The 26,493-nt window shown below is 27.7% G+C and overlaps 1 protein-coding gene across 1 annotated transcript in view; it reads left to right on the top strand.

The window, feature by feature from the left end:
* The first annotated feature begins 2,388 nt into the window (after positions 1–2,388).
* Positions 2,389–26,493, top strand: part of LOC148234156 (nephrin-like) — a 296,304-nt gene continuing 272,199 nt past the window's right edge. The window contains exon 1 of the mRNA XM_088188373.1: positions 2,389–2,530. Within this exon, the coding sequence (XP_088044499.1) occupies positions 2,431–2,530 (100 nt within the window). The 5' untranslated portion in view covers positions 2,389–2,430. The remainder of the gene's footprint in view (positions 2,531–26,493) is intronic.

The following is a 26,493-nucleotide window of genomic DNA, read 5'->3' as shown; positions in this document are numbered from 1 at the left end:
GGATTAATTATTACAAATTTTCTTTGACAAAAAATAACATAAGTAATGCTATATTCATATTTTTTATTTAATACACTATCATAATTTAGTTAATTTTTTTGTGCCTTAAGAACATTTTTATTTTTACATAAGGACGGAGTAGCGCAATCTGTATTGTCTCAGACTAATAAATTTATGGTTGCGGGTTCGAGTCACTATACGAATTATTATTTATAAGAAATGCCTAATTATTTAAACTGACCCCAGATACAGTGACATCTATAGATTATAAATTATATTACACATATGAATTTATAATTTTTATTATAGATGTCAGCGATTCTCTGACCTTGAGTTTAGTGATTAACTTACCTAGAATTACTTTTAAGACTTACGCCTGTCAGGTTACAACAAAAAGTATTTTAAAACTTCATGATTTAAAAAGTTATTGAATTATTTCATTCATCTATTAAGGATTTTTTGGTTCTTCGCTTAAATAGCTTCTTATAATCTTTACACTTAGAGATCCTTGGTTTAAGCTTTCTCAAAAAATAAGTATTAGGAAAATGTTTTAATAAATAAATTTGTCAATAAGAATATTTAATAATAATATTTTAATAATTACTAATTTTATAACTGTGATAACTTTTCGATTTGTGTTTAATCTATAATGTATACCATATAAGTTTTGATAATATCATGGTAATATTTAAAAGAAATGGCCGCTAAGCTTCTTAAATAAAGTAGGTAATATATACATAAATTGTTCTTATTAAAAACATTTAAAAATAAATAAATTGCAAAGTTTATAATTATTTATCAATAATAATACAATTTAGTCATCTTGTAATTAATCAACTTTAATATAATACTTGTATTCGGTCGCATTACTGTAAGATATATTAAATACGGTATAATCTTTTATTTAATATTAATTTTAGCTATATTTTAATCTGTTTATTGTGACTTTACAGTTTTTTTAAATGTGTTATGATATTTATTATACAAAAAGATTTATTACAGTACATATTTTAAATAAAATAAAAAATATTTTTGATGCAAATTTACGATATATGAATACTCATAGAGCTTCTCTTAGGTATAACCGAAAACATCATAGTTTTTGGCATGCTCGTTTAAAAGCTGGATGGCTCCTCATGCAAGAGAAGCTTTCTCAAGCACTGTTGTCTTAAGAAACTAATCTCGACTCTCAAGCTCGTAGCTGAATGTCGCCGAGCATCGACTCAAATATGTTCATGCATTAATTTATTTTTCTTAATAATATACGCTTAAAAATAATATCTAAAAATTGGAAACTTAGAGATTAAAATGAATCAGATCTGAAACAAAATAAATCTGTATAACATATTACAGTTTTTAGTTTAAAAGATAAAATAATTTTATTTGTGAGTATTTAAATTTTATGACAATCAAGCGTGTAGGTTTTATTTGTTTTTGTTACCGACATATTGGTAAGTACGTATATTTTTCTTGTGTCCGAAAAAAGGGCTTCATCAAAACATTATTCTTAGAAATTCTATCAACATAAGTATCATTTAACGTAACAAATTATGTATTTCTTTGATTCAGATGTAAGGTGATTAATTGTATAAACTGAAATTTTTTGCGGTAGATAAAGTATAAAAATACTTTTTTATCATACACTTTCGTAAAATGTAATAACGAGAATCGACAAATTAAATATAATGAGAAAACCTATCTTATAATAAATATTAAGAGATCAATAAAATAAAATTATTAAGTGGGAACGATTTTTATTTTAATGTTTTTATTGTATTTTTTGTACATACGTTGCACTGTTTAACAGTGCGTTTTTTTATTTTGCTATGAGTCTATTTTTTTAGTACAGGCAATTAAGCCTATATATTATTAATGTAAGAAGCAAATATTTTTCGACTTTTTTCTAAAATAGTAAATAAATTCCTTAATGAAGATTTAAAATAGAGCAAAAAATATTTAATCCGTAAATATTTTAAAACTATTCACAAATATTTATCACATTTATATTTCATATACATTTGATTTTATAATCTATATAGTAATAACTAAGCTTAATATAAATTCACATATATTATTTAAAAAAATATATTATGTAATTTTCGAAAGATAAAAGATAAAAATATCAATAATATATGTATCTCTCCAAATTTAATTATAAAATAATAATAGCACTATCCTAAAACACTATATGTTGCTTAATCTCATTTTTGTTTTGTTTTTCAGACTATATCCCGTCAAAACAGAATGAACATTTATCTGCATGGAGCGGAGAACGTACCTTGAGTCGACACTTTTAAAATAAACCCATCCAGTGCGAATATGTAATAAAACTGTGATCGAAACATCCACACAATCTAGTGCACGAAGTTTTATAGAATATATAAATATAAAAACTACCATTTAATTCAATTTTAAAAATAATCCGTCGAAATGTCGCTGATAAAGGCTATTATCTGCTTGAGTCTTTTGTGTATGTGCTGTTCGGCAATTCTGGACGTACCTGAAATCAACCCGGGAAACAACAGTATACGTAAGTACACATTTCAACTTATTCGTCAATACTCGTTAAATAAATTAATTGTAAGAATATTTGAATCATCGTTTTAGACGTGCTTTTTTATATATATGTTTAATTTATTTAATTGAATTATATTTTTAAGAGAGAAGCATTTATCTCTCAAACTAATTAATGTCAAATTGCGCGACTTTTATTTTCACTTATCTATTAGTATGGTAAATGATAGGAATTGAAACGAAATATTAAACGAAAATAGCATTCGCTTTAATTTTATAGAATTTTATTAATATACAATGTTAATTTGTTTCACAACCAACTGCGTTACATTGCAAATATTTGCTAGATTAAAATGTAATTAATTTATTATAAATTGAAGTTTAATTTATATTGTAATATTCATTTAATTAATCAGTTGCTAAATAACTATTAATATGGAATATAGCAATTTGTACCAGTAATTAGTTTTTATACCATTTGTACTTGATTATTATTAAAATTATGTTGAAAATTAAAAATAAAATCCGATAATAAATTTGTGGTTATTAAAAAACTATTAAATAATCTATCTATGTTTTCCTAATATTAAATGTATATAGTTTAAAATTTCAGCGCTTAGCTTATTGCTAGTGTTTCATTCGCGAGTTTTTAATTAGTCAAGCTTTAAGCATTTTTAAGAAATGTTTTTGCTCGTATTAATAAAACTTTTAATTAAATATGCCTTTGTAGATAAAACTAATATAAGCTGTTGCATTTTTTAACAGCCAATAAAAGTTTTTTCTTAAATTATTAAGTAATTCTGAAATAAATATCGTATTTTTTTACCTTCATTTTTAACACTCATGTTTTGGCCGTACATATTTTGTTATGTACATATAATAAGAAAAATGCACATCTGGGCTCCCTATTTCGATATTTAAAAAATTGTCTCTTAAATTCACGATGGCAGAGCTTTTACTTAGAAATTGTTATAATAATTAATTAAAAAGCACTGCAACTATGGCAATTACAAACATTTTTAAAGTGCTAGATAAAAAAATTTATATCCGTAAATGGCAACGATGTTTTAAAAATACCGAACGAGAAATTAAAATACATCTACACGGACTTTTCATCAGCTGCCGAGAAACTAAACTAGTCAGAATCAACAGTGCATAGCCACATTCGGAATATTGGGAAAACTTAAAGACAATATATATGTATTGCTTCAACACGAATTATGCAAATAAAACAAGTCGAAACATTTCTTTATATCGCAAGAGCTTCTGGATCTTAAAGCTATTTGTCTTTTGTCGATTATTAGATAACCAGAGATGAAATATGGGTATCGTACGACATATCGTAAAAATATTTAAGTGTGTAAGGTGGGATTGTGAAGAAATTGTGCATTACAAAATTCTCAAACCATACCAAACAATAACAACATGTGGATCATTTTTAGGTTAAAGTACAAAAATGTCTGCACTGGTTAACAAGACAATCAAAGTCCCCATGTGACGAAATTGACTCTTTACAAAGGTTTTAATACATTGTTAATTGTTAAGACATTGTTACTTCCGACTATCATTTATTTTTGTCAATGTAGCTTTTCTTATATGCAAATTTTCAAATCCAGACGATATGAAAGTGAGGCTGTAAGAATATTTTAAATCAAAACATTTTACATTTGATACCAATGGAATTGCAATGGAATGAAACATTATATCTTAAAAATAAAATATATTTTGCATCTTAAAAACCAAACTTAAAAATTTTAAAATGTTTTTTTTTTCATTACTAAAACGACATCTATTTCGGTAGCATCCAATCGACTTATCAATGACAAAAATATTTAGTCATTATAATAAATCATTTAAAAATCGCAACACAATTTTATAATTTAACTACTCACCAGAGTATACGTAAGCAAATAATTCAGATCGACCCGCTAATCTCTACTGAAATGATTTATGCTACGATACGAAAAGCAATCCCAGATTTTTCCCGTTAATTAACACCTGGCTCCCAGTAAACAATGGGACCCTTTAATAACGCAGTCCAGGAGAGGACGTGAGTTTCGATCGTAAAACTCGACTCAACGTCGTTATGTGTCATAAAGTGAACTGCGTTAAATAGTTTAGCCTGGAGGCAGCGTTCAAAGAGTAAAAAGGAAAGGCTAAAAGTTTTTGCTCTTTTACGACCATGTCGAGTTTTAAAGGTTTTTTTTTCAATGCTAAGAAATCTAATGATTTGGCAAATTGATTAATTTGGTTAATAGTTTTTTTATTCGGACCATACCCTTGAGCAAAATTACCATTTTTTTTCTATTCATGAAAATAATATTTATAAATTGGCACTAAATTTTTTTTTAATCGAAGATGGGAAACACGAGAAAAAAGGACGCACGATTTTAGATACAAGATAAGAAAGTTAATGTCGCAGTATTTTTTAAACCTTCTCTACGTATTACAATTTTAAGTAGGAAAAATTAATATAGATACATATATAAAATCCCATTGTCGTTTATTCTTAATATCTTTTCTGGTAGTTTTAATTTTGCGCCACCATTATCTAGCCAAAGGTTCAATTTTTTTTTTCTTTTTTTAAGGTACAATACATCTATTTTTTATTCAAATTTTATTTGAATTAAGACATCTCACCCTAACAGGTTACCTCGATTACCTTTTTATAAATATTTTAATATTGCATATTTTTAATATTCAACAGTATTTAATAGCTTATTGATAATTTTAATAATTTTATATGAATATTTTGAATACTTTGGTGCATTTCCAAAATTCAGGAAAAGTCTTGAAAATGAGATTTAAAATACATTTTAAAAGAGTAGTGAGACTGACTGCAACCCTTCAAGATGAAATCGGGAACTTAATCAGGCCCGGAAGTGCGCCCCTTAAATACTTTAATATACAAAATAAGTAAATCTTGAAACAAGAATTAAATTTTAAATTCTTAAATTTTTATACATTTGCGTAACATTACCATATTATAGTTTTTTTTATATTTTCTAGTAAGAAAGCGACTGTTTGTCAGTGTTATATATGATCGCTTAATAAAACAATCCATCTTATTGATTAAAGGTACATAATTACTGGCCCAGTTAATTCCGAATGGGGTCCGACCGATCGTTTCCTTTTTCCTGAAATAAATCGAATCCTTCCCAAGGGTATAGTGACTGTCGCAATTCGTCAATTGACGTTTAAATAAAAAAAATATATAAGTGTTAGCGCAGATATACTGTAATTCGTCAGAAAAATATAAAAACATACAATATTAAGAAATTAATATTATAATTGGGTTTATATAAGTGCAAATTTTACTCATTTAAATAACTTTTTTATTTTATTTTTATGCAATTATTAAAATAAAATCTGGTGAAAAATAAAAACCATAAAAAACAATCAAAAATACGTACGTAAAATAAAGCTATCCAAAACTTAAATGTGTTTTATAGTTATGGAAGCAATATATAATATAAAAATATATAAAAGCTGATTATAATTATACGGGTAAAGCTTTTTACAGTGAATCGCATTGTGAGTTTAATTTTATAATTAACAATTCAATGTGTCCGTCATTTTCATTTCACATTAGAGTAAAATTACTTATAAATGTTTTTATTTTACATAGAGCGTTAACTTTACATAAATATGTATTTTTATTCTATATGTATGTTATTAACGTACATAAGAGATTTAGTAACCAAATATATAATTTGGCAAATATACACACGAGAGAGGAATAAATGAATATACTGTATTACGCTTACAGCAGATGAAGACTGTCGTAATTTATCATAGATTTTTCACCAGTCACCTCATAACCTTCGAAATATTCAAGGTTACGCAAAAATTACCACCTCAATAATTATTTTAGTCAGTCTAATTTTAATACTAAGACACGAGGCGCGTGAATATGTCGAAAAACTAACACAGCGTAATACGATGTAGTTACGATTGTATAATTGTGTTTCTTAAATATCTATTCAGAGCTGAAGTGGATATATAAGACGCTTTGATGTTAGCTAATAACGTAGATGGTTTATGCTTTTTCAGTGAACATAAAGTGTCTCTAAGATAAAAAATAATATTAATGCGCTAGATTTAACGAAGAATAAAAATAAACCTAGTAATGTAATTTAAAGCATGTTTATATTATAATTTCAAAGGAAATAGGTTTATCTGCAAATTGTTTTAAATTATAAGCGTTTAATGTGTACCTCTATAATTTTTCTTAACGGTAATTAAATTATGTTTATGTTGACACTTTAAATCATGTTTATACTTCAAATGGACTAAACCATAATAATTAATTTTATATTATCTTAAAATTATGTGTTAATTGTTTGTTTTATGTTAAATGTCAATGTTTTGTTAATGTATGGTATTCCTTAATTTATTTTTTATTAATCAACATTTTTTTATTTGAATCACATCGTCACACTTTAACTTTATTTTAAAAATAATTATAAAATAAATTTTAACTGTATTATTAATTATTAAAATAAATGCAAATGCTCAGTATATTTTTTAATAACTTATAAATCGTATACATAAGTTAGTAATTTTATATTTATTAAATTGATCATGTTGTGATTTTGTACAAGCTTCTAGCTAAAATTCTAAATTATATTAATATTTATTTTTTTATTTCTAAACTAACATTAAAAAAAAGGCAAAAAATACTTTATGCGTTAAAAAAGTAAACCTCATTTATGAATATATATAACAAAAATAGATTAAGTTTTTAATAAAGAATTTTATATAACAACATACATATATGCCTGTATTTTTTTAATGTGTGTTAGTACGTTATTTTTTAATTTTTTAAGGATTTGAACACATTAGTTAACACTATGAGATAGGAGGACTCGCTTATCACGCCTATTTTGTTCTCATTTCTTTTGCCGATGTTTCGATGTCGTATATATTTTAGCTGTGTCGTTTTTAATTTGATTTTGTGACTGTGAAGAATAAGCATTTAAAAAGCAATTCGTTGTGTTTTTTTTTCTTAGAAACAACATAAGCGAAAGCCATATTACTTTTTAAAGAATCAATAAATATAAAAATAGTAAAGATATAATTTTCGAACTTACATAGTATTTTTTTTTATGTTGATTACGCAAAGATTTGGAATAAAAATAAAATATCGAAGCCATGTGAGCATATTACAAATATATTGTCAACATTTTAGAACCAACTTTTAAATTACAATTTATATTAATTTTTTCGCTTTTAAAATCTTTCATAAAAAGGTTTGCAGTTATTGGTGATTGCAACATATTGAAGAAGCACCCCTTCAATATATTTACGAAATTATTTATTGTAAATAAAATTGGTTAAATTAAAACAATTTTTTATGAGATTTGAGATATGTTTGCTAAATTTTTATTTTCTAAATCTTAAATTTTATGTTTAAATTAAACTTATTGGTATTAGAATATTTGTAAAAAGTTAAGGAAAAACTGACCAAAATACCTTCGTCAAATAATTTTATTTTTATAATGCTTTTTAAATAGTAATATATTGTAATACGTGATTTTATTTTGTGACTTTGTTAGAAATTTTGCAAATTATTAGTATAAACACGTTAAGTAGTTAAGAGATACGTTATTTTTATATTATTTTGGTAATCCACAGAATTTAATGATTTTTAATGATTTTTTCTTTGGAATTATTTTATTTGGAAAACGTGTTTTGCCAATTGTTTTCTTTAGTTTTGATTTCTAGTTATAAAGTGGAGTTACTCTTTATTTTCTTCTAAAACAAACTTATCAGTTCTGCGCTTCCTATTCTACTATTAGTCCGAATTTCTATTACTTTTAAGCTTTTTGTTTATTAAACATTACTATTATCATGACCCTTTATGTTAAAAATAAATAAATCGATCCCTACGCGGGCTACACATTTTTAATAAAGCTCAAAGTCAGACTTAATTGTTAAACATCACGTGTTTTGAACTTTGTCAGTGCCTTTGGCTCGTTTAGACTCGATAAACAGTGAGTTTTCTACCGGTGAGAGGGAGAATCTTAAGATTGTTTCGAAAATGCTTCCTTGAATTAAGTTTATTATTTAATGTAAAGTTATAGTAAATTTACTTTGTTGAAATATTCAGCCTGTAATATACATTTATCCCTTGAAATGTCTACTCTTACTTATTAATCCTCTCGTGCAGAGCTTTCTTTTATTTATTTTTCTTATTAAAAATATAATCTTTAATTATTACTCAATTACCGATTGTTGTCTATAACTTTTTTTTATACATAAAGATAAAAACTTACTCTCTTATCAAAGACTTATAAAATATCCTATATAGAATGCCTTTTCATTCTTAATAAACTACATCATCTATCGACTTAATTCTTAAGATATAATATTATAAGTCAATGTATCAAATAAATGATATTTTTTTTAAATAAATAAATAAATAAATTTATTCGTTGCCAATATTATTTAATCAATAGAATGAACCATATGCTAATGCTACTGAGTAGTATTATATGACATTTACCACAAAGTTGCAATGTAACAAGCCTGTGAAAACTAAAAGTAAATATCTGAATTTAGAAAAGTATACTGGCTTTTCGAATTGTCAATAAATAATAAGGGTTTCTACTGTTATCAAGATATACCTAATACCTTATAATAATATTAACCTTCTGTCTTTTACAAAATTTCGCAATGCGAAAGTTCAAGTAGATTTTGAGAAGGCTTTCGAACAGGTTTGTTATAGGTTATATATTCAAATAAATTGTCAGACCTCGGTTGCTCGGTTGATTTAAATCGGGTATTCGAGTTATTTAAGCTATAGTAGAGCCTGATTGTTGAGAGAATATATCACTCTTTCGGGGCTTAATGACTTAAAATTGTTCAAATGCATTCGATGCATTGCAAATAAACTCCTTCTCTCTAAAGAGTAATTAAGATCCTTTATGGTGATGGGTTTTCGTCAACGGCTAGTAAGATATTAGGTTACCGAACAAAACTATTAATTAAATATCAAATACAAATCAAGCCAAGAATTTTTTATAATAGATTTCAAGAGCTTAACAAATGTTTTCTTGTTTATAATTATGGGTGGGTATTATTAAAATTGCTCAAAATAATAATAAAAAAAACAGTCTGCAGATAGTTTCTAATATCTCAAAAAGGCCACGTACAACAAACAAATATACCCAATTTGTACAATACTTTATCAGGACTACCTATAAAGCATTTGTGTTAAATTTATTTGTATGACGTCTTATATAGAAGTAGTGAAGCGACCGCTCGTGCCCAATTTCGGTTATTCTAGAACCCCCACGGAGTCGAAAGAGCGTCGCCGAGAGTGTGTCAATAAGCAAGTCGTTCCCAAGCCGATAGTAGAGCTATCGATTATTCAATCGCCACTTTTTGCCAAGATACTTGCGCTTAATCAGTTGTAAAAGGGGTTGGCGAAGTTTATCGCCCCCAGAGGAATCAAGTATCGAGTGGCGAGCCAAGGGGTATAAGGGAAAAGGTAGGTATTCAGACAGGGGCACTTAACCTTCTCGATTTTCACAAACCTCCTCTTGCATACGGCGAATATGGACAACTTTTCTAAAACAATACTGTACCAATTTTTTTCTAACCATTTCCTACTGTCGAACTTTTATGAAACTAACGATATAATATAAATATTTAGTATACTGTTTAGATTTTGAGTTAAGTCTCTGTGTCATACTTTATTAAAATACGTTTCTTTATACTTCACCTACATCTGTCAATACAAACGAAAATTAGAATACATATATAATACCTTGATTAGAACGGTGATGACGTATGGATCGGAAACATGAACTCTGAACACCACTGTCATAGGCTCCAGAAGATGGAGTGGAAGGTACTGAAAAAAATGGTACCGAGACGGGTGTAATATTATTATTGCCGATAATGAAGAATATGTTCTTATTGCCACTAATATCTTTATCAACTCTTCTTTGATTGTGAGATAATACATTATTTATAAAGATGTCACGGATTCCAAGAATAAATAGTTTGGTTGGTTTAATCCTTATATCTGATTAGTTTATTCAGTTGATACTGATTTACCTCGTTGTAACGCGTTGGACTCTTACCTGTTAGGTTATAATGGAAAATTAAAAAAAATACTAAGCTTATTACAATAAATATATTTTTTTATACCTACCTCTAAAAAGTTCATTTAAAAGTTTTGAAAATTATACTCTTTATATTAATCTAAAGTCAAAAAGTCAATAAACTGTATTTTATTGTTTAAGCTCCGTAATAAAGTTACGTTAGACAAAAACAAAAATAAAATTCATGGCACATGGAAAGGTCCGTGGACCACAAGCTAATAACCCCTGGTGCAAAGGATGGACCGGTGGAAGGATACGGACCCTCGTCCTGGCCGAGAATCAAACACCCACTCTCCAGAAAACCTGATGCCTTTGGGAGAGTCTCTGTGCTGTATGTCTGGGGGCTCATAAATACCCTGGTGGAAGTTTGGCTCCTGGAAGGCGCTGACGAAAATCAAATATGGAACACAACATACGCAGACCGGCCGCGTGTGTTACCAGAGCGAAATGCTGCTTCTATTAGATTATCCCTTTGTATTCCGCGTTTATACATGGTATATATTGTATACATACACAAGTTATACAACGTAGTATATATGTACGTGCGTGTGCGCTCTGTATTATGAACGAAACATTTTTATTTTATGTGCATTGCGGTCCAGAAGTCCACTTTATTGCATGGAGTTCTCTGAAAGACAATCTAAGCTTTGTATCGCTAGATTTTAAACTTTATGCAATATATTTCGAATTATTGCTATATCAAAATAATGTATACTGCTTATTAAAAAATAATACATGACAGTAATTTCTAAAAACTATGCATCAATACTATTCTGCATTTTATTGCATAGTTAAGTACTCAAAACTAGTAGTTTTTTTTAGTTCATTATCTTAACAAATAAAATTAATATACTGTAACTTGCATCAATTAGTTACATGGACTATTTCTTTTTTTGAAATAGTATAAACTAGAACTAAAAAAATATAGAATACTAAATGAATAAATTTACTTAACCGATTAGCTATTACTCCTACTTGAATTATGCGCAAATTTATACAAAATTTTTGATAAAATTTTTTTATGCTTTTAAAATAAACTGTAGAATAAAATTATTATCGAAGAGTTTGACTTCCAAAGGTTACTAAACAACACGTCAAGTTATTGGTTTGATAGAGCACATATAAATTAACTTTATTGTAAAAATACGTGTTTTTAATGTTAGATATAGAAAAAATGTTAGTGTCATAAGCCTATAAATAATAAAAATTATAGAACAGTGTCATTTTCATACCAGAAAATATAATAAAAATATTTCGCGAAATCTTGCTTAATCTCGTAAATCAATAATCACGATAAAAATAACCTTTAATTTAAATACAAGCACAAAATGCTATAGCAGATATTGCTTTAGAGAGTAAAGACAACGTATCAATGATTACAGATTTTTAGTGAATTTTCCTGAAATTTTAACTTAATTTATTCTGTGTTTTTTCTTATATTTTTAACCTTTAAATATTACTATTACATTAATACTATATTTTAAATTTTCATTTTTTTCAAAATTAAAATTATTTAATGTATAAAAATAGTTACTAAAATTAGCACTTCATTTTTATTTTTTTCTTTTATTTTAATTGAAAAGATTTATTAGTTTTTTCTTAAATTACAATTTTTAACATTTTATTTAACCTTTTGATTAAATTATAACTTTAAATAAATCGTAAACAAAAAAATGCCGTTTAACCTGTAATATGTTTATCAACGAAAGCTTGTGCAAAAATAATAATTACCACAGTAAAAACTTATAAAAAAATGATTAAAAAATAGAAGGGATTGTGTAATACGCCTTTTTTCGACGCTTCCACGACGTTGTTAAAGTCATAATTTGAGAGAAAGTCCTGAAATTATTTATTAATTATGTTATCTTCGACTTAATAAATATTTTTTATACCTACAGACCAATAAAGACAGTTTGCTCTTGCTATTTAACAGTACAATGTTACCAAATGCGAGGTATGTCTTAACCTTAAAAATGTGATTATTAATATGTATAAAATTCATTAACATATATGATATATATTTTTAATATCAGCTTAATGCGCATGTGTTAGTAAATTTAATTAAACCTTTTATTATGTTGGAAAAGAGATACGTTTCGGCAGTGGCGTTTAAAAATACTTAATTGGCAACTTGTGAGCGATGTTTAATCTTACCTGCTCGGAGCTATTCTGCGTCTTTCGCCAAGGGAAAATAAAAGAACAAGAGAGTGAGGAGGGGAGCATCACCCCTAAACATGGGGGCGCCGTTGCGACCCAATAGGCTCCCGGATCTAATGACTGTTGAACTTTAATCTTCTTATTTGCTCCTATTTTTCACGACATAATAAACGAGAACCAATAAAGCACTCTTCGACTTAATTAACATGTTTTGTGTTAGTGTGCTTTATTTTATATACATGTATTTAAATAGTATTATTTTTTATAAATAAAATACTTTAATACGCAATGTTTTGTATTAATCAAATTATATATTAATTGATTGCATTAAAATCCATTTGACACGGAAAGAACTCGTTAAAAATTTAATTAAAAATCATGAGAACGTGAAAAAATATTCTTAAAAGGTCTGCATTGTCCCATACATCTGCACAAAATATGTCAAAATATTGATGTACAGTAGTGATCTGACGGATCTTATAAAAAATTAGAAAGTGGTACATTTCTAGCCTTTACAGGAAACGACAGTGGACGTGACCAAGGACTATGCCCACCCTCCGGGGCCCATTTTTGGAGCTACTTGAGCACCAAAGGGTAGTCAATAATACCTTTAAGCGATTTAATAAAGTGTTTATTTACTTAAATACTTCTACAAGATAACAACGAAATTAAAAAAAAATAAAAGCATTAGGAAACAGAAATGGGTAAGACCCTTATTCCTTTATATATATACAGAAAGAATCTATGCTGTGCTTTTTTTAACTGCAATTCATTGCATTGACTCATTGCGCCTAAAATCTATATATTAAAGTAGGATTCTATTTAGTATACTGTGTACTAGAGCAGCATAAAGAGTGCGCTTTACTAAAGTATTTTTCAAAACATATTCAAGCTTATTTATAAATTTGCTGAGAGTCTCTACAATGCGCTTGCTAAATTTCCAGTGTTTTTCAAAAGTCAAACCATGAATCCATGTTGCTATAAGGAGTACACCTGCAATAAATAAAAATTTATTCGTTTAACATAATTTCAAATAATTTTGTAGGTGTTGAAAGAGACACATTTTATGAGTCAGAATGATTTTATGAAGTCTCCAATATATTATTTTATTATTAAATATTCTAGTAGATTTATTATTAATGAATTATTATAATAACTTATTTATTACTATTGTTATTATTACAATTTTACTATACGAAAAACACACAGTGAGTCGAATGAAAGTCGGTCGTAAAAATCGGTGCATAAAAAGTTTCTACTTCTCGCGTTTCCGCTCGTTGGTTTTTATTCGTCTTACTTTTACTTGTTGGTTGTTTCACTTCCTTTTTTCCTCGTCTCTTCGACTCTTCTCTTCGGACGGACTTAATGTAAGAGGGCCACAGCGATACACAAACAAAATATTGTGGTTCTTCGGCTGCGAGACCATAATGGGCCAAAAAAGAGACTCGATTTAGAAACGTATTGTTTTCGTCGAGGGAAAAACCGCTCGATCAATTCCACTTAAGAAACAGGCTTATGTTTCACTTTATGCTACTGTAAAAACGATATCCATTTGAACCTGAACACTGGTTCTGTTTTTTCCCTTTCGCGAAAAATAAGACATCGATATATTTATATTTTAATTTTGATAAAAAATATAATATAAATATTGTCTGCTGACTAAAAACCCTATATTACTACAAGCAAGCGCAAAATATTAAAATCAAAAATATTATAAAAGAATAATATTAATAAAAATTGAATCAAAAATAAATACAATTTAATCACATTGGTACAAATGTATCCATTAAATGCTTAAATCGAAGTGTATCAATACCGTATTTATTAATCGTAAAAACCTAGTTTTTTGTCAATGTATAACACTATGTACATGTAATATATAAATACGACATTTAAAACATGTTTCAGTATAAATTTAGGCATTTATTATATTAAATCCATCTGACCTAATCGATGATAAGGGGAGAAATGTAATATTATATAAAAATAATTAAATATGTGTGTGTGTATATATTTTATACTATTTATTGAAGCGCATATAATAAATTTTATTTGTCAACAAGAAAAAAGACATAAATATAATGAAATAAGTAATTTATCAATGTCATCAAATCGATTCGTACTACGTGTGACAGATCGTCTCAGAAAAATACATTGATGTTTTTATCACGACACGCCTTTGCGCTGTTTTAACATTTTTTACTGTTTCCAGTGTTCTTTAAATTAAATTACATCGATAAATATTTATTATTGATTATTTAAAACAAATATTTTGGATAATAGGTCATGATTACTGGTCTTATTTTACACTTGACAGGCAAATGTTAATTTAATATTAATTTAAGGGTTTTTTGAGAAAATGTTTGTCAAATTTAAGTCCAGGTATAAACCCAGCTATTTAACACTAGATTTCCATTCTACGTTATTGCTCTTTGTTTACTTTGGAGGAGCGGTGGCAAAATCTACTTCTTATACATTCGTATAACTGTTCAATTCTGGTATATTTTAATTTTTCAACTCTTTACTTCTTTCTATACCTTTTTAATGATTGATGTTATATTTACGACTGGTTTACGACTGTAGTAATTAAAATAGCTATATCGTCAGTGTAAATACGATACGTATACAAGATAAAGAGATACCACCCAAACAAACTTATCTGAGAAAATTCAGCTTCTTGCGTTATATATTATAATTTTAGATTCACCAAATCATTATTTATAGTTTTTTTAAAGAATTTTAGGAATATATGTGTTTTCTTGCATTGTCTTTAACATATATTTTGTATACATTTATATATCAAACATTAAAAATATAATAATTGCCCGTCATAAACATTTTTAAAGATCTATATTTTTTAAATGGTAAATGAGATATCATCATAATATTTTTTTAAGGTAAAACAATATTATTCATACACATATACATATATATTATCTATTAACGGGTAGGATTATCGGTTTAGTTAACCAATGGAAGCACATCGATGACAAAAGTTTGCGGTGAGAGGAAAGAGACTAAGAGAATCTGCCTTTGTCATTCGGTTAGTCGGGAGATAAGAGTTCAAATTTAATTTAAACAAGGAACCGAAGCCTTTGGCAGCATCACAAACTTTTTCCATTAAACGCCGCCCCTCTAATGAAATAAAACAAATTGGCCACTTTTCCACGCGGCCCACCGTTAAATATGCATCGTCCGGAAAACCGAGATAGCTACCGAGACAAAGGTTGGGGTTTAACTTTTTAAAAACTCCATGATCCGTCACCACCCGCAGTTCAGCATGAAATCATCGCTCTTAGATTTTTATCAAGATATATGACGTAAATAAAAGCATTTTAATACAATATCAAATCGCAGTTAAAAAATGTGTGATTTTTGAAAGTTTGCAATTTAAAGCCAAATTCGAATAATTTTTGGTCACACATTTGTCCCTTCTCAATGTCGACCTTGCTGAGAGTAATTTGGATTATTTAAATCATTTTGTTACTAATACGATATGTATTACGTGTATTTTACTTTAAAATATTTCGGATTGAGATTTTTATTTTTAGTATTATAATATATCCCTCAACAAATAATACAATAGAAAATATTTTTTGGTAAATTATTTTTATCTGACAGTACACTAGTGAAATACTTATCTTATTAGGTTGATATTTATGTCATTGGATGAACACATTATCACCTTTATAAGAACCAGTCAGAATCGCTGTAGAGGCACGGTATAGTTTAAGTTAATATAAATTTCTCAGCACCGTAAGAGGTAGTGATTTAGGTAATCTTTATAACTCTGCACCTAATAGTATAACATATCATAATGGTCTTAGTTGTAAGAAATATTCTAATAAAATATTATAAATACCTTAAATTATTAATAAACAAGCAAAACTGCAGATTTCTATATTCTGTAGTGAAAAATAAAATTTTATTTAAAAATAAAAATCATATTTATTTATTTAAGATAAATAAAATTTACCGATTGTCTTAAATTATTTATGATAAATAAATTAAAAACATAGTAACCTAACAGAATACTCAATGGTTAGATAAATAAATAATACATTGTATAATTACACTATATACAAAAAAAAATATTTAGATAGAGAAAAATAATCTTAAAATATTTCAATAATGGGCATCAGAAGTAGACGCGATCGTGATTCTAGTAGATGTTCAAGAATCAAAAACTATAATTCTTTGAGTTTTATTGTCAACAATACTCTTAAGCGAATCGTTTCCCAACGTTCTTAAAAAAAATATTTTCTTTTAAAGGTATCTCAAAAACATTTTCTAAACTTTTTCGAATAAGAAGGATTTGGTTATACAGGGATTTTAAATTATAGATCATGATTCAAGAATGCTGCAAACTAAGTGTCATAGAGGATACAAATAACTGATGGATAGTGAATATTATTTTATCAAAAATTTTACCACCGAGATCGTAAGAATAATCTGAAGACGAACGAGATCAAAAAAATCGATAAACGAGAGCTCATTTCTACAGAGAATATAGATTAATATATAGAGAGAAGGAGAATGAGTTTTTAACTGCCGTTTTTATGTCATTATTAAATAACAGTGGGCTCAGGCTATAACCCTGAAGTACACCCAAAGGGATTATATCTAAATATTTTAGCAATTTATTTAATATTGGATAAAAGTCATAGTTTGAATTCATCTATCTCGATCTGCGATTATCACTTTTATAATGTAAAATGCAATGAGAGAAATGTTTGTCGAGGAATTTACGTTGAAATCTAAATATGTAAGCGAAATTTGTAATAAATGTATTATCTAATAAATAAGTATATTTGGTAAATTTAAATTTATCAAAAATTGTTACATTAAATTTCATAAAGGTGTTTCAAATTTTAACCGTATTTTTATTATTACATTAACTGTTGAAATATATGAATGATTATCTGTAAGATGTTGTTTTAAAACCAATAATAAAATTTTAATTATTTACCCCCCTACACTTAATTAACTAATTGCTTTAGCCCCTTCAGCATTTACCAATTTGCGAATGCAAATTGCGATGATTATCATCTGAGGGCTATTAATTAGGCAACTCAGTACTAAGACGCCTATGACATTAAGCGATTGCAGTCCGAATCAGAAATTTTGGAGTCTCAATTTAAAATTGGACCTAACAGAACCATTGACCTTAATATTCTCTTCAAATTAAACTTCGTGCTATTATATATTAACTTTTGTATACATTCTGTATCAACTTTTAACATACCTTTGCAAACTATTTCTCTTATTGTGTTTTATAATATATAACTATATATAATCACTGTAAAATTATGATATAGATTTTAAATAAACTAATAAATATTACGCGGATGTAAAAATCTATTCTTTTTTTGTCTCAAAAAAATGTAAATGTAAAATAATATTACTAAGCTAGATACTCAAGATAATGGCTTTGAGCCGGCGGTTTCTAAACTAGTGGTTGCGAAATTTATTCAAAGGAATAGGAAAATCTACTAATAATTGAGATTCTGATGCTGATACAAGAAAGTAAGAAAAAACAGGAAAATAGAAACCCCACAGTAATAAAATACGACTCATATTAAACATTAGGGCTCACAAGTATTATGAAAAATGGATTGGAAAAACAAATGTGTTTGTCTTATACGAAAGTTTTGTAAGTTGAAACCATACATTGCAAGAATGCATTTTTAATACAATAATACATTTATTTAATTGTTTTTGAGAAAATAAGATTAATTTAAATAACCTAAGCAAATATGAAAAAAATCTCTCTTATCAAATACATTTCAGCAGCTATTAATTTAGTTAAAATAATGTTTTGCGAATCATATACAAAACAATTGTTACAGATATCGCCAGCTAATAATACAATTCGTAGGAGAATTATTGATATATCTGTTTTTTGCAATTGGTTCAGAATTTACAATATTAGTAGATAGAGAAATATATGTAATTGAAGATGCTCATTTATTTGCAAATATTCGATATGTTTAAAAAATAATTTACAATAAAATAGAAGATATATGTCATGTTTAACGATGTTTTTTATATAACTGTCATTTTTTAACGAGAATAAAGTGAAATAACTGTATTAGATTCATAGTCAATCTTAGGACAAACGGCAGGTCTCAAAGAAATCCTTAAAATCAAACATTCGAATTTATCTACTTGCACTGCATGCTTAACAGAGCAGATCTTATGGCAAAAAATATGAGCGAGAAAGTCAACAATGTTTTTACAAAAGTTATAAATTATATCAAATACAGTCATTTAAGGGTTCGATCAGTTAGAGTCATGTAAATATATATGAGAGCTAAGTACACTTTACTTTCAAATTATTAATAATTGCGTTGGCTAATTTGTGCATAGTGATTTTAAAAGCTTTCAAACTAAGGGTAAATTGTGTTCAAAATTAATATTTTTTTTATAAAAAAAATTTATACATAATATCTTGAAATCATATTTTATACAATTTTTTTAAATAAACCTAAGAAAAAATCTGTAATGGATATATATACTAGATAGTCTGAATTCTGTTATTATTATGAATATTGTTCATGTTTTAAGCTCGCATCAATCCTAAAATCTGCGATAGACATTGAAAGTGTCACACTTGAATTATGATCGTGTTTTACGATTATTATAAATGCGCGTGCGTGTGTGTTTGTACACAACATAACAGTTAAAAACATGGCAGGCACTACGGTTGACTAACCCTGCTCTATGTTATTCGCAATGTTCCCCGTTTGATATATGAGTTTCTAGACTATTTCACACATCCCGCTTATAACGATAAAAACTTTTTGCGTACAGCGCCAGTCCATATTTGCTAGTGGGACGTGGGTTGAATGCTAAGGATTTTTTTTAATGAAATAAAAAAAATGAAATAGTGTACGCCGCTGGGTCAAACGGCGCTGTGTCCGGCGTCGACTTAACGACTTTTGTTTCAGAGACGCGACTTTCGGGACGGCTGTGCGCAATGGTGCGCAAGTCGAATTAGCATAATTGCACGATGCGATCGTAAAATTAAGCTTGCGAGATCTGATAAAAACAAGCATATCTAGTGTATCTAAATGTCACCGATTATCATTGCTGTATAATAGTTTGTTGGACATAGATATTATAGAGGTGTAAAGACAAAATACGATAATTCAGTAATTCGAAACAACTAATGACATATCAAAAATTATTGCAGAATAGCAAACATTAATCGCTGATCTTAAAGGGTCTGAACTTTAAGACCGTTGACTTCATGTCCGCTATCTGCGCTTAAGAAACATGGCTGACTGATTCTGTACTGAACGCTGAATTCTTCGACAATTGATACAGCGTGTTCAGAAGATATCGATGCAGCAGAAGCGGAGGTGTGCTTTCGGCTGTAAGCACATACTCAGGCTTGATTACCTTGATACTAACGGAGAACATCTCTGGATCCTCGTCGAAACAAAACAAGCTTCAATCGTCATATGCGTGCTATACATTCCACCGAATCAACTTAGTTCAGGCGGAGTCTGAACATGTTGTGCGGAAAAATGTTGACGCCAATATTGACATAAGTTTAATGAGATATAGTTTTAATTTAAAACAAATAGTTGCAATAATAATTTTAGTAATAAATTAGATTTAATTTATACGAATGTTAATAATTAGAGCTTATTCACAATAATGCCAAAAAATTATTATCACCCGGCGCTCATGATGAAGTTCAATGTAAAGAAAAATAGCATACTTACGAATGATGAGGAACGCGTGAGCGATCAGAATAGCGATCAGCTTAGATTTTATTTATTGAAAAATTTACCTTTAGGTATGGACTTTAATCGAGTAGGCAATTGCGTTGATTTTAAATTTTCCCTATCAGCCTTCTATGAGGTGCTCTATTGTGCGTTCGATTAGAATAAAATTTAAAAAAATATAAAATGCATTTATTTATTATTTATTTAATCTTTGAACCAAATATATAAATTATACAACGATCTGTAGCCTAGTTTAAAATATTTTTTTTTAATAGTATCAATAGTTATCAGTTTTTAAAATGGTTAATTGTTTTGTATCACTTTTTATTGCTGCTATTTTATAAATATTATTTGAGTGTGCCAATTTTTGACGATCACAACATTCAATGTCCGGCTTACCGACTTAACTCTAGCTTAACGACTCTCACTTCAGTCGTTACGCGACTTTCGGTGTACGCGCAATGGTGCGCAAGTCGAGTGATTTGCATAATTGCACATTTCGATGCACGATACGATCGTAAAGATAAGTCGTCGGCATGGTATGTCGATGTCATGCCATAAATCTTGGTTAAGATATTCCGGAATACGCAAGTGCTCGTGCTGATGTGTCCGTATTTCATCCCCGTGCCACCTACGTGCTCTTATTTATGGTACGCATTCTAATTCAAAATCTCGCACTAAATACGCCCAAATCGCATCTGGGCTGTGATGAATGGATCTTGAGATCAACAATAAAATATTTATGTTTGCATTAACTGATGGTGCTGCTCCTTGAAATACAATACCTCAAATAAAATAAAATAATGAATTCCAATTTAAAATATGCAAATTCAATTTAATGTTTTTTTTAAGCAAGTTTGCAGTAAAGTATTAGTTATGATAATCAATCTAAAAAGTAGGTATTTTAATAATTGATCAATAATGTCTCGTATTTAAGATAAGTTCGATTTTATTTTTTAAATTTCCGTAAAATATATTTATTCACTTCTAGGTTAAACTTTATTTTTAGATACAGCATTTGCTTAATATTATTTAATATTAAAAAAAACAATTCATGTTTTAATAAAATAATATAATATAGTATTTATTAAATGTAACTATATTCTAAAATCTATTGAGCCAGTAATACAGATAGATGTCGTATATACTGATTTTAAGAATGCCTTTTACAAAGTTTATCATCGGTTATTATTAAAAAAAAATGTCGGACCTCGATTGCTCAAATATTAATAATTCGTTATTTTTTATTTTTTCAAGTGATTTATAGGTGCTGATTTTCGAAAGAATATTTCACCCCTTGTGTTTCCTCAAGGATCCAACCATGGCCCTTTGATCTTCGCGTTATTGATCATTGATGGCAGTTAAAAGCTCTAGCTTTCTTTTGTATGCCGATAGTTTATTATTGTTATTATTCATTAATAAATACATTTGTTCTATTGTAGACTTTTTTACTTCACATTTTGATTAGGATTCTCTTTGATAGTGGGCTTCTGTTAGTCATCTGCTTTTTAATGTCATAAATTGCAATATTGTATCATTTTCCTGACCTTCAGATTATTCCTATATCATATGTGGGATCGTTTTGGCTTCAAAAACTTAAACCCAAAATCTTTGAATTGCTGTTAAAAATAAGTAGTGATTCTCTCTTCACGTGAAGAACGTCCGCCTTTTTTTTTCAAATGCTCGACATATGTGAGAAATCGTTTCACATTGGAAATCCGGCAGTGACTTGTGTTCTCTATGAAACTTTATCTCGCAAAATTCTTAATTTAGAATCATCGAATAAAATAATACTATATCTTAATCAAAAAATTGAAAACAGGTTTTTTAGATACATTAACTTGAGAATAATATTTATTATCTGCATTAAGCATATGCGCATTAAGATATGATTTGTTGAATTCTCACAAAAAATTGTATGTCACTAAGCATTTCTTAGAACTACTAAAAGGTGCTATAGAGAATTTAACTATTCTTAAGAAATTTTAGTTTTGGGTTACGGAACGACTTTTAGAGTCACAATCGTGTTATTTTCTGATGCCAGGACGTCTGAACTAATATAATATCAAAAAAAAAATTCTTGTTTGTTTCATTTATTATTAATATTATATTATTTTATTTAAAACAGTTCTCGTTTCGTAATAAATTATTATAGCAAAATCAATCCAATTAATTTATTACCAGTCTATATATATACACATATGAATCATAAAGTTACAATAATGGTGGGTATATTGAGTTATGACCGACATAAAATTTTGTAACCGACACATAAGCGAGAAAAATGTCATTTTAATGAAATATTTGCACACAGAGAGCGCTGATTTTTTTTTAAGCAATAAACCAACACCAGAGCAGTATTTGGGTAAGAAAGATACTACAATTTACATTATATATTTTTAATAACCGATGCTTATTATCGAAAACTATGTAAAAAATAGATATTTTAGAACACCTTAAATTTAATAGACGACACAATAACTGGTCTTAAATGACAATCCGATAGCTATAAAATAACATATTGTGAGAAAATATTATTTAATATTAAAAAACTGGACATAGTATATAATAATATTTTAATGAGAAGCAAGAAACAGGCATCAACGATTATCAACGTTTTAATGTACAAATGCATATTTTATTACACTAGAATTTCGATTTATATTTTAATAAATACAAGATAAAAAACATATAAGTATATAAAAAATTAATTGTCTAATAAAACTACTATTTTCATAGAATATTAGTATTTTTATAAACCTATAAAAATACATTAATTATCTTTTATATTAGGTTTATTTTTTTATTAAATGTTTTTAGTTAAATTCGGTTTCAATTCACGTTGCATTCTATGGGTATTTTAGGATAAAACAGTTTTTAAAAATTTGTACAAACTAATCGTAATTAGTGTTCCATAAAATAAAAAAAATAATGAATTATTAGTGAATTATTTTTAACGCGTTTTATTTGGAATATTTTTTGTTAATATAAATACAAGCTTTAGTAAAAATAAAATATTAACTTTGACTTCGAAAGCTTATTTTTGATTTATAGGAAAACCTTTAAAACAAAAAAAATAGTAATTAACCGATATAACAACTTTCAATAAGATCTGTGTCTTGAAATAATGTAATAAAGTAATTGTTTTATACATTAAAGAAAAAAATACTCAACAGCCAATAGAACAGATGTATAAATCTTACAATTTAATACTAGTTTCATATTATTATGAAATTCATTAAAATATATGTATCTTTTCATTAAAATATATGTATCTTTAAGAATTTAGGTTTTCTAGAACAGTCAGGTATTTTAGTTTGGACCATAGCTTTACTAAGAGTATTAATTATATATAATATCATTTGGTAGAGGGTATATTATTAATTTAAAGATACTGGAAACAACGAATGACTTTTAACAATGAAATAGAGATACTGAAAAAGACCATAGGAGTGTCGGTGCTTTATACTACATATGATAGATATACATTAAAAAAAAGTTTACTGTCAACAATATATAGAAAGGACACCAAATATTGCACAATAACCTCAAACTTTCTTGAATCATTTTTAATTTCCCATTACTGCGATATAAAAACTCAATTTATGTAAAAGTCAGTTTTTAATTATTTATATAGCAATTCATCAGAGCTTGCTGGAATTTTTTTTATTATTTGATACTTACTCATATATCATCAAAGCACATCAATTACTGATACGTCTTACGCTAGCATTAAAGAATTATCGGACTACCTCTGGACGAACCAATCTGACAACCCAAAAAATCTTGGACTTACGCTACTTCTCAATACTGATATCTACATTTCCTATTAATGTGGTAATTTATATATGTCCATATTAAAATTAAAAAAAAATGTTTCCCACCCCTTTAAGATGGGCGGCCAATTTCAAAACTGATTGCTGTTGTCCACTAGAAAAGATTAAGAATGACCAATTATGACGTCACTCCCAAATGCACGTGCTTTCATTTTATAAAGTTTTGCAAAGGATACATTTATTTATTCTGTTTCATAGCGATAGTTAAATTTAATCTGTAAAAATCAACCAACCGAATCACACAATTATACAAAACATAATTAAACCAAATTTTGTCCAATATGGGGAAGCAAAAAAACCTAAAAAAATTCAATAAAATCGTGCTGACTTTTCTATAATGAAAACTTTTATATTAACAAAATATCGAATATAACTGAGCGTTTTGTAAAATTTTAAACTAAAAATAGTGTTTTGGACATTTATTGTTTTTCTCGTAAAACTGGATCATTTTCGGTCAAATGACAATTTCTTGAAGCACAAATAAATAAACAATATCATTTATACATGTTAAAATTAAAAATCGGTAAAATTACTATTTTTTATTTAAAAAACGTAGTTGTAAATCTTACAAGTGTCGTTTTTGGGACCTTGAGATTTTAAAAACAACATATATTTATATTTTATTTTTATTCACTAGTTTTGGTTTCAAAGAAGAATTGTATCGTGTTTTGTGAAATAAATACAAGGGTTGATGTAACTCGTGAATATCAAAATTTATGTACTATGTAATATAATATTTTATATTTTCAATATCGGCAAATAAATAATGTCAAATGTGGTGTATGTATCTCAAAGAGTATATAGAAAAATTCGATCATGCCTGAAACCAAACTATGATAATGGGGTCGTCGCGTTCAACTCGAGCGTAAACGATTTTTTTGAGACCCTCTTATCCCAAAGTTATGACCCTGATTATGAAACTTTACCTCGTCCGAAAATATAACCCGTTTCGGGAAACCGACACGAGAAGATGTTCTTAAACTTCGTTAGTAAGTTTTCATATATAAACGTGCATAACTTTTATATTACCACCCCTTTGGCAAAAAACGTACACGCATAATTCACATGAGTACATATAATTTAAAAAAATAAAAATTAAATACTTATTTTAATTAACTAATATTGCAAGGAGCATTAACTGTGATTTAATAATTTAATCACGATAATTAAACGCTTAAGTTTGCGTTACAATGTTATTCATTAGACAAACAAATATTTGAATAATAAAGTTTTATAATTAAACCTTGATATAAATTTATGGCCCCTCTGGTGCTTGCTTTATATATAATATAACCGAATGATACTCGGGCGCCGATACCTTTTGCAATATTGCAGATAAATTATTATTATTAAAATATATGTATATTAAATTAAGAAATATATATTTACAAACCCTTAGAGTTTCGTCGCCGTAAAATTTACTTTCGTTTTACCGTTGAACCATCGTACCCTGAATGGTAATCCAAGAACATCACTTTAATAAAAAAAAATACATTATATGATTACAATATTACAAAGTAAATCAGAGAAAAAATCATAAAATATGAAAATTAAATGATACGAACCGTACTAGCTCCTCGTATCTGACATAGCATACATAATAGCATCGTATTAAGGGGGCAGATTGCAACAGCCATAGGCGAATCGGTTAGTGCGGTCGTCCTGGCTTTAATGGGAATCAGAAAAGGACGCGATCATGATTCTCAAAAGCGTTTCGGAACCTCAAATTAGAATTCCTCGGGAATAGTTCGATTATAAACAAAACCCTTCAGTAGCTTAAAAAAATGCCTAGCCAAAACTTTGCGAATCGTAAAAAAAGGCGCTGAAAAACATAAATGGATAATATACAAACATATTTTTAGAAGGTGATTAAAAAACATTCTCGTTTAAGAATGTGTATTAAGTTATTTGGGGGTTTCAAATTAAATATCATGATTTAAGAATGGTGTTAACTGAAGTGTAATCTAAGTAATTGTCAATGTAAAATGCGTTTCTCAAAACAATGACGAGAATCTCGCCAGTGTATAGTTAAAATAAATAAGATGAAGATTAAAGCTAACACGTAGTTGAAAATATTACTATATTGGTATATCCTAATGTTTAAAAGCTTTTTATTGTAAGCAAATACAATGGATA

Source organism: Plectrocnemia conspersa, unplaced genomic scaffold (assembly GCF_051122295.1).
Source record: "Plectrocnemia conspersa isolate PC_06_02 unplaced genomic scaffold, ASM5112229v1 ptg000006l, whole genome shotgun sequence".
NCBI lineage: Eukaryota > Metazoa > Arthropoda > Insecta > Trichoptera > Polycentropodidae > Plectrocnemia > Plectrocnemia conspersa.
This window is presented reverse-complemented; position numbering and strand designations above follow the sequence as displayed.